This window comes from Sus scrofa, chromosome 6 (assembly GCF_000003025.6).
Source record: "Sus scrofa isolate TJ Tabasco breed Duroc chromosome 6, Sscrofa11.1, whole genome shotgun sequence".
NCBI classification, from domain to species: domain Eukaryota; kingdom Metazoa; phylum Chordata; class Mammalia; order Artiodactyla; family Suidae; genus Sus; species Sus scrofa.
Window position 1 is genome coordinate 94,820,606 of NC_010448.4, and position 16,764 is coordinate 94,837,369.

At 41.2% G+C, this 16,764-nt stretch overlaps 1 protein-coding gene across 2 annotated transcripts in view; it reads right to left on the minus strand.

Moving 5' to 3' along the window:
- RHBDL2 (rhomboid like 2) overlaps positions 1,412–16,764 on the minus strand; it is a 42,090-nt gene continuing 26,737 nt past the window's right edge. Inside the window, exons 5-8 of one of the 2 annotated variants that reach the window (XM_005665240.3) lie at positions 11,903–12,003; positions 9,434–9,494; positions 5,147–5,208; positions 1,412–3,332 (exon numbers count right to left, since the gene is read on the minus strand). In XM_005665240.3, coding sequence (XP_005665297.2) covers positions 3,153–3,332; positions 5,147–5,208; positions 9,434–9,494; positions 11,903–12,003 — 404 coding nt within the window. In that variant the 3' untranslated portion in view covers positions 1,412–3,152. 2 annotated transcript variants of the gene reach the window in all.

The window sequence follows — 16,764 nt, forward strand, 5'->3', positions numbered from 1 at the left end:
AAAAAAAAAAATATATATATATATATATATATATATATAAATTAGGGAGTTCCCACTGTGGCTCAGTGGAAACAAACTAGTATCCATGAGGATGCGTGTTTCATCCCTGGCCCTGCTCGGTGGGTTAAGGATCTGGCATTGCCATGAGCTGCGGTGTAGGTTGCAGAGGTGACCTGGATCTAGCATTGCTGTGGCTGTGGCGTAGGCTGGCAGCTGCAGCACCAACTGGACCCCTAGCCTGGGAACTTCCATATGCCATGGGTGTGGCCCTAAAAAAATAAAATAAAAAAAAAAAGCAGATTAAATCTAGCAAAATTAACATAAGATTTCTGCTTCTAGATGCTTGAAATATTCATTCATTCATTCTGAAAGACACACTGCACATACTAGGATATTCACATAGCACCGTTAGTAATAGTACAAAATCAACAACTTAAGTGTTCAATAGAGGAATGGCTAAATAAACTATAGTGCATCTTTATCATTCATCAATTCAAAGAATAATGATCTCTGTGAACTAAAAGAAAGATCCTGAGTCATATTCTACAAGTTACAGAAATAGATGTAGTTTGATCTCATTTATCCTGTTAAAAACCTACTTTTCATATATATGTATTTAAATAGTTAAAACAGTGGTATTAACCCAAACCTTTCTTAGTTTGTGTAAATCTGAGAAGCAAATCATGCTTCAAGAAGTTATACTATAGTCATCTTCAACTTGTTGTCTGAAAATATCCCTTTGGGGTATACAACAGACTCAGTGTAGTTCAGTGCCATGAGTGAGTCTGCTATCAGCTAAAACCCATTTCCTTTTCTGCTCATCCTGGGTAGAAAAAGTTTGAGAGTATACACACACCCAACTCTTGACAATGGTCATCACCAGAAAAAAGAGCAGGTTTGGGGTAGTTAGTTAAAAGGGGTTCTTATCTTTTAAGTTCTTATAAAAATCTTTGTTTAACCAAGAACATAGTTGTGTTTTCATACTCAAATTTCAAAAAAAAATTTAGTAACCTTCCTACACTGTTAGTGGGAATGTAAATTGGTAAAACCACTATGGAAAACACTATGGAGTTTTCTTAAAAAACTAAATATAGAGAACTACTATATGATCCAGCAATCCCACACCTGGGCATCTATCCAGAGAAAACCATAATTTGAAAAGATACATACACCCCAATGTTTATTGCATCACCACTTACAATAGCCAAGCATGGAAGCAACCTAAATGTCCATAAACAGACAAATGGATAAAGAAGATATGGTACATATATATGTGATGGAACATTACTCAGACAGAAAAAAAAGAATGAAGTAATGCCATCTGCAGCAACTTGGATGCAACTAGAGATTATCATACTAAGTGAGGTGAGTCAGAGAAAAGCAAATAGGATATCACTTACATGTGGAATATAATAAAAATGAACTTATTTATTAAAAAAAATCTTACAGATTTCAAAATGAAACTCATGGTTACCAAAGGGGAAACTGTAGAGGGGGAGGGGTAAATTGGAAGGATGGGATTAACACATACACACTACTATATATAAAATAGATAGTAACAAGGACCCACTATATAGCACAGGGAGGTCTACTCAATAGGTTCTGTAATCACCTCTCTGGGAAAAGGAATAGATATGCACAACTGATTCATTTTGCTATACACCTGAAACCAATACAATATTGTAAATCAGCTAAATTCCAATACAGTTTAAAAGAAAACTTTAAACAAATCCCAGATCAGCTTTTCCCCAAATTCTAAAATACTGCTTTTCTCAGTATAGCTAATTAAGCAATATATGCTCCTTTCAGAATACAGCAACATATTAAGGTAAGTGTTTATAAATAAAACATATTGATGATGAAAGAGGGAAAAAAATGTATTTCTTACATTCAGATGACCTAAAACTACTATTTTGGACAAAGAATGGCCAGCAGTCTGGGTGCTCTACAGGAAAAGGACACAGGCATCTCAGCTTTCAGATATGACATTTTGCCTTTTGTAAAGAAATCCTACCCACTCATAGGAGAGCCACCAGCCATGTGAAGGATAAGAATCTTATCATGAAACTCCAAAGAATCCAGGTACATAGTGTGCGCCAGGAATACAATTCCAAGTTCCTTGGGACTCTAGACACACTGTTCAGCTCTTAAACTAGCTGCCAAGAGAATTATCAGTCTTCTTATTATAAGGTATTTCTACCATTCCCGGTGCACCCACAGAAATGCTTATTCCCATACTCCTGTGAACTCATTAACTTTCGGTATTTGGGGAACACAGTAGGGATAGGCAGGAGAGTATGGGCTGTCAAGTCAACCTTTAAATCTGCCCCCTCTTAGACAAGTTGCTTCATTTTTTTTTTTTTTTTTTTGGAAGAGTTTGCATATTTTCCTCTCTAAGATATAGAGAAGTAGTTGTCTTTCATGTTGTTAAAAAGATTAGCAAATAGGAGTTCCTGTTGTGGCTTAGCAGCTTATAAACCTGACTAGTATCCATGAGGATGTGGGTTTGATCCCTGGCCTCACCCAGTGGGTTAAGGGTCCCATCGTTGCCATGAGCTGTAGGTCACAGACGTGACTGGGATCTGGCATTGCTGTGGCTGTGGCGTAGACCAGCAGCTGCAGTTCTGATTTGACTCCTGGCCTGGGAACTTCCAAATGCCGCAGGTGCTGCCTAAAAAACAAACAAAAAAGATTAGCAATAATGCATATAAACAGTGACCTATCAACTCGAACCAGATGGAAAGTGATAATCAATAGTCTGACAGATATGAAAGGTTTTATTATCAGCATAGTACATTTTTTGTGGATTCTATCAAGCAGTCTCTACACTATATCCTCCCAAGAGAGCAAATCTCTTTTAGAGGATACAGACCCACACAGCACATGCTTAGGAGAAAGCCCGTCTCTCTCTCTCATTTCCCTTCCCTTTTCTCTCTTCCTCTTCCTCCCCTTTACACTCAGAGGAGCCCCTTCCTTAAACCATAACTCCTTTTGTAAGCAGCCTTTGAAACCAATGACTTCAGGAGTGTTTCGGCCTTTTTATAAAATTGTTAGCGTTTGCTGGAACTTCTCTGTTTCTTCATAGAATTCTAGTTTGTTTGTTTTTTTCCCCAGATGGCATTACTCATTCATCGGTTCGTGTTAGGGGCAAGTCAGTTCGCTGGGGATAGGAAAATGTTGAAAAACACAGCAAATAAGACGCAAGCTAAATAAGCTGCAATTGCTACCCAAAACCTTGGATCTTTCAGGAGTGCCTTATCAAAGCAGCTGAACACGGTGTAGCCTATGGACATTCCAGCAAATCCACCTGCAATGTGAGCTGCAAAAGACACCTTAGGAGAAAAGCAAGAAAAGGGGAAATAAGTAAAAAAAAAAAGTGCTACTGCGTATTTCAGCTGCATCACTCTTACAAAAAACAAATGCCATCCCAGTGAAACAAGAGTCTCAAAAGTCTCAAAGACAAATATTATATATCACTTATATGTGGAATCTAAAAAAAAATAATACATATGAATCCATATAAAAAATAGAAACAGACTCACAGAAACCATAGAAAACAAACTTAGGGTTACCAAAGGGGAAGGAGGAGGATGAATTAGGAGTGTAGGATTAACAAATACATTCTACTATGTATAAAATAGATTAGCAGCAAGGATAATAGGTAAGCAACTGCATAACACAGGAATAATATTCAATATCTTATAATAACCTATAATGGAAAATAATCTGAAAATATATATTTATGTATAACTGAATCACTTTACTGTACACCTGGAACTAACACAATATTGTAAATCAACTGACTTCAATTTTTTAAAAAGCTTTAAAAGTCTGAAGAGCAAGTAATGAGGCAAAAGAGACACAAAACTCCATGTATACAGAGAGGAGATATTCCAGTACATGCAAAACTAAAAGATAATGTCATTTTATGCAACGAGATTATCATATTAAGTAAAGTAAGTCAGAAAGAGAAAGACAAATACCATGTGATGTCAATTATATGTGGAATCTAAAATATAGCATAAATGAGCCTATCTATAGGACAGAGACAGACTCACAGACATAGAGAACAGACTTGTGGTTGCCAAGGGGGAGGAGGGAGGGACTGTGATGGACTGGGAGTTTGGACTTAGTAGATGCAAACTATTACATTTAGAATGGATAAGCGATGAGGTCCTACTGTACAGCTCGAGGAACTATATCCAATCTCCTGGGACAGACCATGATAGAAAATAATGTAAACAAAAGAATGTATGTATATCTATATGCATGACTGGGTCAACTTGCTGTATAGCAGAAATCAACATCGTAAATCAACTATACTTTTTTTTTTTTTTTTTGGCTTTTTAGGGCCACACCCCCGGCATATGGAGGTTCCCAGGCTAGGGGTCCAATCGAAGTGACAGCTGCCAGCCTACACCACAGCCACGGCAATGCTGGATCCTTTAACCCACTGAGGGAGGCCAGGGATTGAACCCGAAACCTCATGGTTCCTAGTCGGATTCGTTTCCACTGTGCCACAACAGGAACTGCTAAATCAACTATGCTTTAATAAAAAAAAATGTAAGTCATTTCACTGACTGATATAAAAGATAGAGCCATCATTTCTCTTTCCTCTTGGTCATCATTGCATTTAGGATGGTTCTGTATAATACCAACCAAGGGAGCAAGAGTCGAGGTGCCCTGAGGGATCTCTATAGGAGCAGAGTCTGATCTGACATAAATGAAACGTCTCAATTAAAACGCAGGTAATACATACACACAAATACTAAATGGAGACTACCAAACTCAATGGCCAATTCCAATAAACTGGAAATCTTAGTTTTCTTGACATTGTAAATTCACCTAGGCCCATATTATTCCTGCTTTCCAATCTTCATTATACTCTCTGTGGACAGTGAAGTCCCTTCTCTCCCATTTTGGAAGAGGTACAGTATGGCAGGTGCAGAGAGTTGTCAAGGCGATGAGAGAGAGAAGTAAACAGGACAGTCCAAATGGCTGATTTCCTTTGAAATTTTCTTAACTTCCAAAAGGAAATTTGACTGCCCTCCATCTCAAAATTGTTGCCCCTATTTGGTGACCCTTTTTAGCTATCGATGTGATAGGTAAACAAATTTTCATTGAGCAAATAATAAACTGAACTTACCGGGGACCCGTTTGCAGGGACAAAGAACCTTCTGTAGAGAGCAAATCCCATGTCCAACGCAACTAGAAGGGAAAACAGCCTGATGAAGCCCCAGGATCTCCACACCACCACTCCAGTTGCTTCTGGTTCCCCCCTAAGGATGGTAGCAGCCAACATTTATTGAGACCGACTCTGTGCCAGGAACTGTTCTACAAGCTCCACCTGTACTAACCTTGTATCAGTAATTCTCACAGCAGTGCCATGGAAGGGATACAATCATTATCCCATGGTCTAGCTGTATTCTTCCAGCAAGTATTTATTGATTATCGCCCATGTGCCAGGCACAATTCTAGGTGATGGAGATACTGCAATGAACAGATCAGACAGCCTCATGGAGCTGAAAGTCCAGTTCAGGAAGGAGAATAAGTAAAAGATACAGTATTATCCAAAGGTACTTTGTGCTACAGAGAACATACAATGAGAGGAAGGAGAATTAGGGAATGCTGGGAGTAGGGAGTGATTTTTTACAAGAGAGGGGAATTCAATGAGCATGTGGTGTTTGATGGAGATAAGGGAACGAGCCATGCTGACTTCTGAAGTAAGAGTCTTCTAGGCAGAGGGAAGTGCAAGGTCCTTGAGGCAAGATGGTGCCTGGAATATTTGAGGAATTCCAAAGCAGTTGATCTGGCTGCATAGGTGGTTTTCAAAGGATGGTTCCCTCCCCAGCTGGGGATCTCACCATTACCTGGGAACTTATTAGAAATTCCAATTCTGGAATTGCCACTGTGGCTCAGAGGATTAAGGACCCGGTGTTGTCTCTATGAGGATGCAAGTTCGATCCCTGGCCTTACCCAATGGGTTAAAGATCTGGCATTGCCATAAGCCATTGTGTAGGTCACAGATGCAGCTTGGATCCCATGTTGCTGTGGCTGTGGCATAGGCTTCAGCTGCAGCTCTGATCTGACCCCTGACCCAGGATCTTCCATATGCCACAGATACGCCATAAAAAGAAGGGAAGGGAGGGAGGAAAGAAAGAAAGGAAAATTTTCAGGCTCACCTCAGACTTTCTGAACCAGAAACTCTAAAGCTAGTGCTCAGCACTCTGGGTCTTAACAAGACCTTCGGGTGATTCTGGACTAAGGTTAAGGATAAAGTAGTAGGTGATGAGATGGAACAGTACCAGGGGATAGATCACCTAGAGGCCCCATGGACCACTGTAAGGACTTTGGCTTTTACCCTTCGAAAGCTTTTGAGCACAGGAGTGCATATCTGACTTAGGGTTTTTTTGTTGGTTTTTTGTTTTGTTTTGTTTTGTTTTGTTTTTTGTCTTTTTTGCCATTTCTTGGGCCGCTCCTGCAGCATATGGAGGTTCCCAGGCTAGGGGGCAAATCGGAGCCATTGCTGCCAGCCTACACCACAGCTCATGGCAATGCCAGATCCTTAACCCACTGAGCAAGGCCAGGGATCGAACCCACAACCTCATGGTTCCTAGTTGGATTCTTAACCCCTGAGCCACAACGTGAACTCCTGACTTAGGTTTTTAAAAGATGGTTCTGGCTGCTAGACAGGAAGCAGACTCTGAGGGAGCAAAGACAGGAGCAGGAAGACCAGCTAATTACTACTATTGCAGCGACCCCAGTGAGGAATAATGACGCTGCTATTTTTATACATAAATAAATCAAGACACAGAGGTTAAGCACTAGCCCAAGGCCACACAACTCAGAGGCAGTGGCAGGATTTGAATCTTAAACGGTCTGACCTGGCGAGGGAGGGGAGGTTCCACTCTCACCCACCACACTAATCGCCTCTAATCATCGTCAGGATTACAGAAGATGGGCCAAGAAGGAACGAGTCCACCTTCTTTAATAGAACAGTGAGAGCCAGAATTTAGATGTTCCTAAAATAAGTCAAATCTGTGATGCTAAAAGAGCTTCTGGTTTCCTCTGCCTAGAAGAACTCTGCCCTAAATGTGTGCTTGGAAACATCTGCAGCTGTAATGTTCCACACCCATCCCTCAATTGCCTGTGCTCCACTGAGTGAGCGTTCTAGGAGATGGAAAGACCTAGTCCTTGCCTTTGGGGAAATGGCATCAGGACCCCGTGTTCTGGCTACTTTCCCTTTCAATACAATATTGACATTAAAGTCCCTGGATAGGAATTGAGGTCAATGAAGTACTCAATATTAATTTAATTGTAAATGACTATCACACAAAATGCTGGATAAATGTGGCTGTGTTGTATTTTCAGTCATCTGCCTTTCCTGATCCAGTGTATATAACAGACAGGACTAGGAAATTATAAGAAAATCACTGCTGGAGAACAGGACTGAGTTACAGGAAAGAGTTACTTTGGTCCACAGGAGGAGGCCTTCTTTGCAAAACTCTTTGTAATCCTTAGCATGTCAGTTTCTCCATTTCATTTACGTTCCTGGGCCAGCGATCAAACCTGTGTCACAGCAGTGACCTGAGCCACAGCGGTGACAACCAGATCCTTAACCACCAGGCCACCAGGGAACTCCTCTGTTTCTCTCTTGTTTTGGCCCCTTCAGACTTAATCTCTGGCCCTTTCTGCTTCCAAGGGGAGTTTACTTCAAGGTGCTGCAGTTTTTAAACTGATACCTGTCTTCTCACCAGAAAAGGAGTCCTTATTCCAATAAATCAAATCATTGTCCTCAATAAAATTTGACACTCATTTTAAGGGCGTTCCTTTATATGGACCTTTTTTTTTTTTTTTTTTATGCTTTTTAGGGCTGCACCTGCAGCATATGGAAGTTCCCAGGCTGGGGGTCAAATGGGAGCTGCAACTGCCAGCCTACACCACAGCCACAGGTGTAACTGCAGGACCTACACCACAGTTCATGGCAACGATGGATCCTTAACCCACTGATTGAGGCCAGGGATGGAACCCGCATCCTCAGGGATACTAGTTGAGTTTGTAACCTACTGAGCCACAATGGGAACTCAATATATAGATTTTTTTGGAAGGATGAAAATGTGAGATTTCCTGAACTTTTTCTAGGGAAGCTCAGTTGCTTTGTCAGAAAACAAATCTAACAAATAATGCTTAATGAAGGAACATCCTTAAAGTTAATCGTATTTCACAATTAAGAATAATAGGGGAGTTCCCGTCGTGGTGCAGTGGTTAACGAATCCGACTAGGAACCATGAGGTTGCGGGTTCGATCCCTGCCCTTGCTCAGTGAGTTAACGATCTGGCGTTGCCGTGAGCTGTGGTGTAGGTTGCAGACGCGGCTCGGATCCCAAGTTGCTGTGGCTCTGGCATAGGCTGGCAGCTACAGCTCCGATTCGACCCCTAGCCTGGGAACCTCCATATGCCGCGGGAGCGGCCCAAGAAATAGCAAAAAGACCAAAAAAAAAAAAAAAAAAAAAAAGAATAATAGGAGTTCCCATCGTGGCTCAGCGGTTATCGAACCCGACTAGCATCCATGAGGATGCAGTTAGATCACTGGCCTCACTCAGTGCGTTAAAGATCCGGCATTGCTGTGAGCTGTGATGTAGTTGAAGATGCAGCTCAGATCCTGTATTGCTGTCGCTCTGGCATAGGCTGGCAGCTACAGCTCCGATTGGACCCCTAGCCTGGGAACCTCCATATGCTGCAAGTGTGGCCCTAAAAAAAAAAAAAAAAAAGAAGAAGAAGAATATTTACCAGAGTTCCCATCATGGCTCAGCGATAACAAACCCGACTAGGATCCATGAGGATGTGGGTTCCATCCCTGGCCTCACAAGGCAGTTTAGGGATCTGGTGTTGCATGGGCTATGGTGTAGGTTACAGACACGGCTTGGGCTTGGATCCCACGATGCTGTGGCTGTGCTGTAGACCGGCAGCTGCAGCTCCAATCCAGCTCCTAGCCTGGGAACGTCCTTATGCCAAGGGTGCAGCCCTAAAAAGTGAAAGGGAGGGAAGGAAGGGAGGAAATACAATATGTCAATGGTTTTCAAGCTTTTCCACTTCAGACAAAATCATATATAGAATCCAGTGTATGAACGAGAGAAATCCAGCATATAAAGCATAAATGAAGGTATTGTGGTTGAAGTAGATGGAGTGCCTTGAGCCTGACTCTCTTGACTCCACCCCACCCCAGAAAGAAACAGAAAGGCACTCTAAGAACTACCCACCAGGGTTTGTGAAAACTCCATTACACCTTTCTGCTTAGGGCTATGGAGCTGACCATTCTTTATACCTCTAGGCAGATGGTCATCTTACATGTAACATTTGGGAAATGTGAGACGGCCATCTGAAAGTTGAACCCATAAAACTGAAGATATAAAGTGTTCGCAAAACACACTTACTTATAAGGATGATGATCAGCAGTCTGACAATTCCAAAGGCAGGAATCATTTCTCGAAAATTCTTGCAAAGAGAAAAATAATAATAACATAAGCTATCCTTTGGCAAATGAAACCTCAACTGTGCTCCCTCTTCATCTGCTTTTTCATTTAAAACAAAAGTTGAGATAAGCAATGAGATCCTGCTGTATAGCACTGGGAACTATATCTAGTCACTTATGATGGAGCATGATAATATAAGAAAAAAGAATGTGTATGTGTGACTGGGTCACCTTGCTATACAGTAGAAAATTGAGAATACGGTAAACCATCTATAATGAAAAAAAATTAAATAAAAATAAATAAAAATGATTATAAAAACTTAAAAAAATAAAGTAAAATAAAAGAATGCCAAATATTTGCAAAACAAAGTATTGGTGTAACAGCCCAGTTTTCGAATATATTTGGGAAGTACACTGCTGGTGTACTTTGGAGAACAAAATGAAATGTGATATTTAATTCCATGACATAAACTAGACACAAATTTTTTAGCAGGAAATAATCTAAATACAAGGAATATAAAATCACCACATAACATGTCATAGATAGATAGACAGACAGATACATACTGTCAAACTAAACCTGATGAAATATTTCCAAGTTTTTTTGGTTAATATTCATTTGATACATCTTCATCTTCTTTCTAAGTAGGAGTTAGCAAAGACCTAACTAAAGCTTGAGTATTACCTTAATTTTTTGAGATAACTTCAAAACTGTTTAAAATGTTGGTCCAAAAAAACCCAGTTTGGGAGTTCCTGTCGTGGCTCAGTGGTTAACGAATCCGACTAGGAACCATGAGGTTGCGGGTTCGATCCCTGCCCTTGCTCAGTGGGTTAAGGATCCGGCGTTGCTGTGAGCTGTGGTGTAAGTCGCAGATGAGGCTCGGATCTGGTGTTGCTGTGGCTCTGGTGTAGGCTGGCAGCTACAGCTCCGATTCAACCCCTAGCCTGGGAACCTCCATATGCCTCGGGAGCAGCCCTAGAAAAGGCAAAAAGACAAAAGCAAAAACAAAAACAAAACACCCAGTTTGATTTTCGCTTTGAAAAATTTCAGACCAGCTTGCAGTACTCTTGTGTGTTCCTAGAGGACTGAGGAGACTCACTTTAGCCTGAGTTACCTCCTCTTCCCCTTCAGGTTATTAACTCTCTTCCCAGAGAGTAGAGATGCCAAAATAGCTGTCTTTATTCTAAATGAATTATTTTCTAACTGTTGTGACCATGACCTACAGTAAAAAATCATTTACATAACAATCCAGTATACAAATCAAACCACACTTGCCCTTACTACACGTGATGCATATTGAAATTTTTGTTTAATTTTTGGTTATGAGCTCATAACCCCTAATGGGCTGCCATGCAAACTTTGGAAAAGTTTTTTCTAGAGTTTTATAATGGCTTCATATTTTCCCTCCTAGAGTGTTTTTAAAGCATACCTACATGGTTAAATGATTAATTTCGTCAGGATTTTAGCCTGTTTTAAAAAGTGGCTGGCCTCTCACATACTATATCATGGGCATGTATGCACAACTTTGGAGGCATACACCTAGGAAAATGTAAAGCCTTCATCCAGTTAATCCACTTCTAGGAATTTACCTACAAAAAGAATGACACAAATGCAAAGAGATAAATGTGAAAGAACATTCCTTACAGCATTATTTGTAAATGTGACAAGATGTAATCACCCCAGATTTTCTTCAATGAAGGATTCAGCCGGGATACAGCTTTGTAAAAGGGTGCAGTGGAACACTTGAAAAGATTGAAGTGGATTTCCCTGCGCTGACATGAGTCAGGATACTTTAGGTTAAGATGCTTAACAGTGTAGCAATATTACTATTGGTAGAATTTTGAATACGTATAGAAAATGTCTGAAAGGATATATATCAAACTATTAACAGATACTAAATTGTGAACTTTGACTTTCTACTTTTCAATTTTATATTTTATTTAATATTTATTATTTTGAAATCAGAGGAAAAAAATATGAAAGGAAAACTCTTGTGGCTGGAAGATGAGTGCTTAGACACCACAAGAGAACTCCAGAAAATGTTGATAAATGAAGAGTCCCTGAACCAAATACCAGTAGTTATTTTCAAAAAAACAATTTTAGGAGTTCCTGTCATGGCTCAGCAGAAACGAGTCTGACTAGCATCCATGAGGACGCAGGTTCAAACCCTGGCCTCGCTCAGTGGGTTAAGGATCCAGTGTTGCCATGAGCTGTGGTGTAGGTCACAGACATGGCTCAGATCTGGTGTTGCTGTGGCTGAGGCGTAGGCCAGTGGCTACAGCTCCAATTAGACCCCTGGCCTGGAAACCTCCGTATGCTGCAGGTGCAGCCCTAAAAAGACAAAAATAAATAAATAAATAAAAATTCTACTTTAAAAATAAATAAAATAAAAATTTAGAGGTCCATAGATTCCATTCCCAAAGTTCTTACCACCAGAACATTCATGAAATAGCCTCCCATCAGAGCATAAACTCCTCCTGAAGCACCCACAAGAGATTTGAGTGGGTCAAAGATGGAGCTGGCAAGGGATCCTAAAGAGAAAAACACAAAGAATCAGACATGACTATCAAAATCATGAAGGATAAATCTTTCTAATCTCAGGTAAAAGTCAGGGAAGCTTGGACCATTACATTACCAAGCAACAAATTCACTTTGTCCCTTCCATACTAGAAAAGTATAACTATGTGGGCTACCCCCCTCAATTTTTATGAAACATTAAATGTTCATTATGAAGACAGTACAGCAGTGACAAAAAAAAAACACAGACTCTGGAGCCAGAATTACCAACTGTGTGACCTGAGCAAGGTTCTTAATGTCTCTGTGCCTTAGTCTCCCTATCTGCAAAGTGATAGTCTTTTTAATTTTTTAAATTTTTTTGTCTGTTTAGGGCTGCACCTGCGGCATATGCAAGTTCCCACGCTAGGGGTCCAATCAGAGCTACAGCTACTGGCCTACACCACAGCCACAGCAACACTAGATCCAAGCCGCATCTGCAACCTATATATACCACAGCTCACGGCAATGCCAGATCCTTAACCCACTGAGCAAGGCCAGGGATGGAGCCCGCATCCTCATTGATCCTAGTCGGGTTCATTAACCGCTGAGCCATGAAAGGAACTCTAGCAAAGTGACAGTCTTCATAGAACTCACCTTAATGGATTGTCAGGGGAAGTAAATGAGTTTATGTGTTCATCATGCTTAGAACACTGCCTGACATTTATTATACACTCGTTAGCTTTTTTTTTTTTTTTTTTTTTTTCTTTTTAGGGCCACATCTGTGGCTTACAAAAGTTCCCAGGCTAAGGGTCAAATTGGAGCTGCAGCTGCTGGCCTGCACCACAGCCACAGCAACGCCAGATCCGAGCTGCATCTGTGACCTACACCACAGCTCACGGCAACCCCATATCCTTAACCCACACTCACATCCTCATGGATAGTAGTTTGTTTCCACTGAGCCACAACAGAAACTCCTACTCCTTAGCTATTATTTCAAAATACACTTCAGGTTTAGCCAAAACTACCAAAATACCTGAGACACTCCAATATTTTATTATCTAAGGGCTAGCATTCGCATGGAGCCAAGATGTGGTCTCAGAATCCTTTTCACCATACCGTTCAATCACATTCACCAAGCAAGAAACCTATTTGCTAATCCAATCTTCAATTTTCTGAACCAAAACAAGGATTTAAAACCACCTTGTCTAAACTCTGAGTTGTCCCCTCTGTACTTAGTTCTATTACTTATTCTCTTGCCTTTAGCATTGTCCTTCATTCCTTAGGATACATTATAAGACAATATGTATACTTTGTGCGAAAAAGACAAAGTATCTGACCTTAGGAATCTTACAAATGGATGAGGAAACAATTATCATAAAATGCAGAATATAACAACTACTATGATTTTTAATGTAATGAATTTGCTATGGAAGCACTAAGGAAAGAATGATTTTCTTAGCAGAGAGGTGGAGGCCCTGCTACTCTGAGAGGAGGGAAATAGCTTTTTGATTAAACTCTGAAGACTTTAAGATTTTGACAAAGTTCCCTTGTTTAAGGATCCAGCATGGTCACTGCAGCGGCTCAGGACCCTGCTCTGGTGTGGGTTTGATTCCTGACCCAGGGAACTTCCACATGCTACGGGCATGATCAAAAATATAAAAAATAGGGAGTTCCCATTGTGGCACGGCAGAAACAAATCCAACTAGGAACCATGAGGTTGCGGGTTTGATCCCTGGCCTCTCTCACAGGGTTAAGGATCTGGCATTGCTGTGAGCTGTGGTGTAGACACGGCTCAGATCTGGCATTGCTGCGGCTCTGGTGTAGGCTGGCAGCTGCAGCTCCAATTAGACCCCTAGCCTGGGAACCTCCACATGCTGCAGGTGTGGCCCTAGAAAGACAAAAGACAAAAAAATAAAATAAAATAAAAATGTCTTACATCATCTCCCTCTAACCTCTTCATAAATAATTTTTTTTATTTTTTTAATTATTATTGTTTTTTCATCTTTTTAGGGCCACATCCATGGCATGTGGATGTTCCCAGGCTAGGGGTCGAATCAGAGCTGCAGCCACCAGCCACAGCCACAGCCACACAATTCCAGATCCAAGTCATGTCTGCGACCTATACCACAGCTCATAGCAATGCCGGATCCTTAACTATTGAGCAAGGCCAAGGATCCAACCTGCATCCTCATGGATACTAGTCAGACTCCTTTCCACTGAGCCACACACAACAGGAACTCCCAATTTATTTATTTTCTGAGGACTGCACAGGTGACATATGGAAGTTCCCAGGCTAGGGGTCTAATTGGAGCTGCAGCTGCTGGCCTACACCACAGCCATAGCAACGTGGGATCGGAGCTGTGTCTGCAACCTACACTGTAGCTTGTGGCCACGCCAGATCCTTAACACACTGAGCAAGGCCAGGAATCGAACCCACATCCTCAAGGATATTAATCAGGTTCTTAACCTGCTGAGCCACAGGAACTCCAGTAATTTCTTTTTTAAAACATAGTAAAAAAAAAAAAAAAAAAGTTTATTCTTAAAAAAAAGGAAGACAAAAAAGAAAGAAAAGAAAGAAAAGAAAGAAACACAGTGGGTGGTGATACTTTGCTGCAAAAAGAGACCAGCATATACGTTGCTGAGGACAGAGGCTGACTGACACCTACTAGCTGAGTTGTCCCAGCCATTTGGTTGTTTGTGACTCTTCTGCAGTGAATGCTGTCTGGTGGATATTTGTGCAAAGATTCATGCCCTTTGGGAACCCACCTACACTCTTGGTGGGAGTGTAAATTGGTGCAGCCACTGTGACAAACAATATGGAGGCTCCTCAGAAAACTAAGGATAGATATTGCAACAGAAGAAAGGGTGGGGGGGAAAAATGTAATTGTAATGTATACATGTAAGGATAACCTGACCCCCTTGCTGTACAGTGGGAAAAAAAAAAAAAAAAAAAAAGACAAAAAAAAGACAAAAAAAAAGAAAACTAAGGATAGAGTTACCATATGATCCAGCAATCCCACTCCTGAGCATATATACAGAGAAAACTCTAATTCAAAAGAATACATGCACCCCTATGTTCAGAGCAGCACTCTGAACAATAGCCAAGGCATGGAAGCAACCTAAGTGTCTATCAACAGATGAATGGATAAAGAAGATGTGGTATCTATATAAAATGGAATACTACTCAGCCATCAAAAAGAATAAAATAATGCCATTTGCAGCAACATGGATGCACCTAGAAATTATAATACTAAATGAAGTAAGCCAGACAAAGACAAGTATCATATGATATCACTTATATATGGAATCTAAACTTGATACAAATAAACTTACAAAACAGAAATAGACTCACAGACATAAAAAACAAATTTATGATTACCAAAGAGAGAAGGGGTACAGGGATAAATTAGGAGTTTGGGATTAGCCCTATATATAAAATGGAAAAACAACAAGGTCCTACTTCATAGCACAGGGAACTATATTCAATATTCTGTAAATAGAAAAGAAAGAAAAAGAGTTCCCGTCGTGGCGCAGTGGTTAACCAATCCGACTAAGAACCATGAGGTTGTGGGTTCGGTCCTGCCTTGCTCAGTGGGTTAATGATCGGCGTTGCGTGAGCTGTGGTGTAGATTGCAGACGTGGCTCGGATCCACGTTGCTGTGGCTCTGGTGTAGGCGGTGGCTACAGCTCCGATTCAACCCTAGCCTGGGAACCTCCATATGCCGCGGAGCGGCCAAGAAATAGCAACAACAAAAGACAAAAAAAAAAAAAAAAAAAAAAAAAAAAAGAAAGAGAAAGAAGAAAGGAAGGAAGGAGGGAAGGAAGAAAGGAAAAAAGAAAAAGGAGTTCCCTGTTGGTTTAGTGGGTTAAGGATCTGGCATTGTTACTGCTGTGGCTCTGGTTACTGCTGTGGCTTCAATTTGATCTCTAGCCCCAGAACATGAAGGAAGGAAGGGAGAAAGGAAGGCAGTGAAGCTAGACAGTGGAGGGTAATGAAGAGCAGTCTTGAATGTTTCAGTTTTCTTCTGGCCACTGTAAATGTTTTAGGAAGGATGCAATGTGATCTAATCTGTGTTTGAGGAGCTTGACCCAGCAGCACTGTGAAGGAGAGACCGGAATGGCAAAGAGATACCTGCCAAAAGCTATTGCAAAAATAGTCAGAGGACGTAAACAGGTTATTCACGCTCTCTCCTCTCTCTCTACTCTGAAACTGGGGTGAGCTGATTGAAATCCAGCTGTTGGAGAAATAGGAATAGATGTTGGAGCCAGCAAAAATGGGTGTGTGCAGAAACAGAAAGAGAAGGTGGAAGAACAGGATCGACAAAAGTAGGAGGGAAGTAGGATGGGGATCTGCATCACTGAGCCTTGCCAATCTATCTCTTTACCGCCTCTCAGGACTGCTTTCTGCGCTCCATCCCCACTGCTGTAGGAGGCAGGCACAGTAGTGATGGGTAAAATTTTGAGCACCACCATGAGTTAGACTGTATCTCAAAAAAGGTATGTTGGGGAGTTCCCGTCATGGCTCAGTGGTTAACAAATCCGACTAGGAACCATGAGGTTGCGGGTTCGATCCCTGCCCTTGCTCAGTGGGTTAAGGATCTAGCGTTGCCATGAGATGTGGTGTAGGTCGCAGACACGGCTCAGATCCTGCATTGCTGTGGCTCTGGAGTAGGCTGGGCCACTACAGCTCTGATTCGACCCTTAGCCTGGGAACCTCCACAAGCCACAGGTGTGGCCCTAAAAAGCAAAAAAAAAAAAGATACTGTATTACAGTTTTGCAAGCTGTCACCATTGGG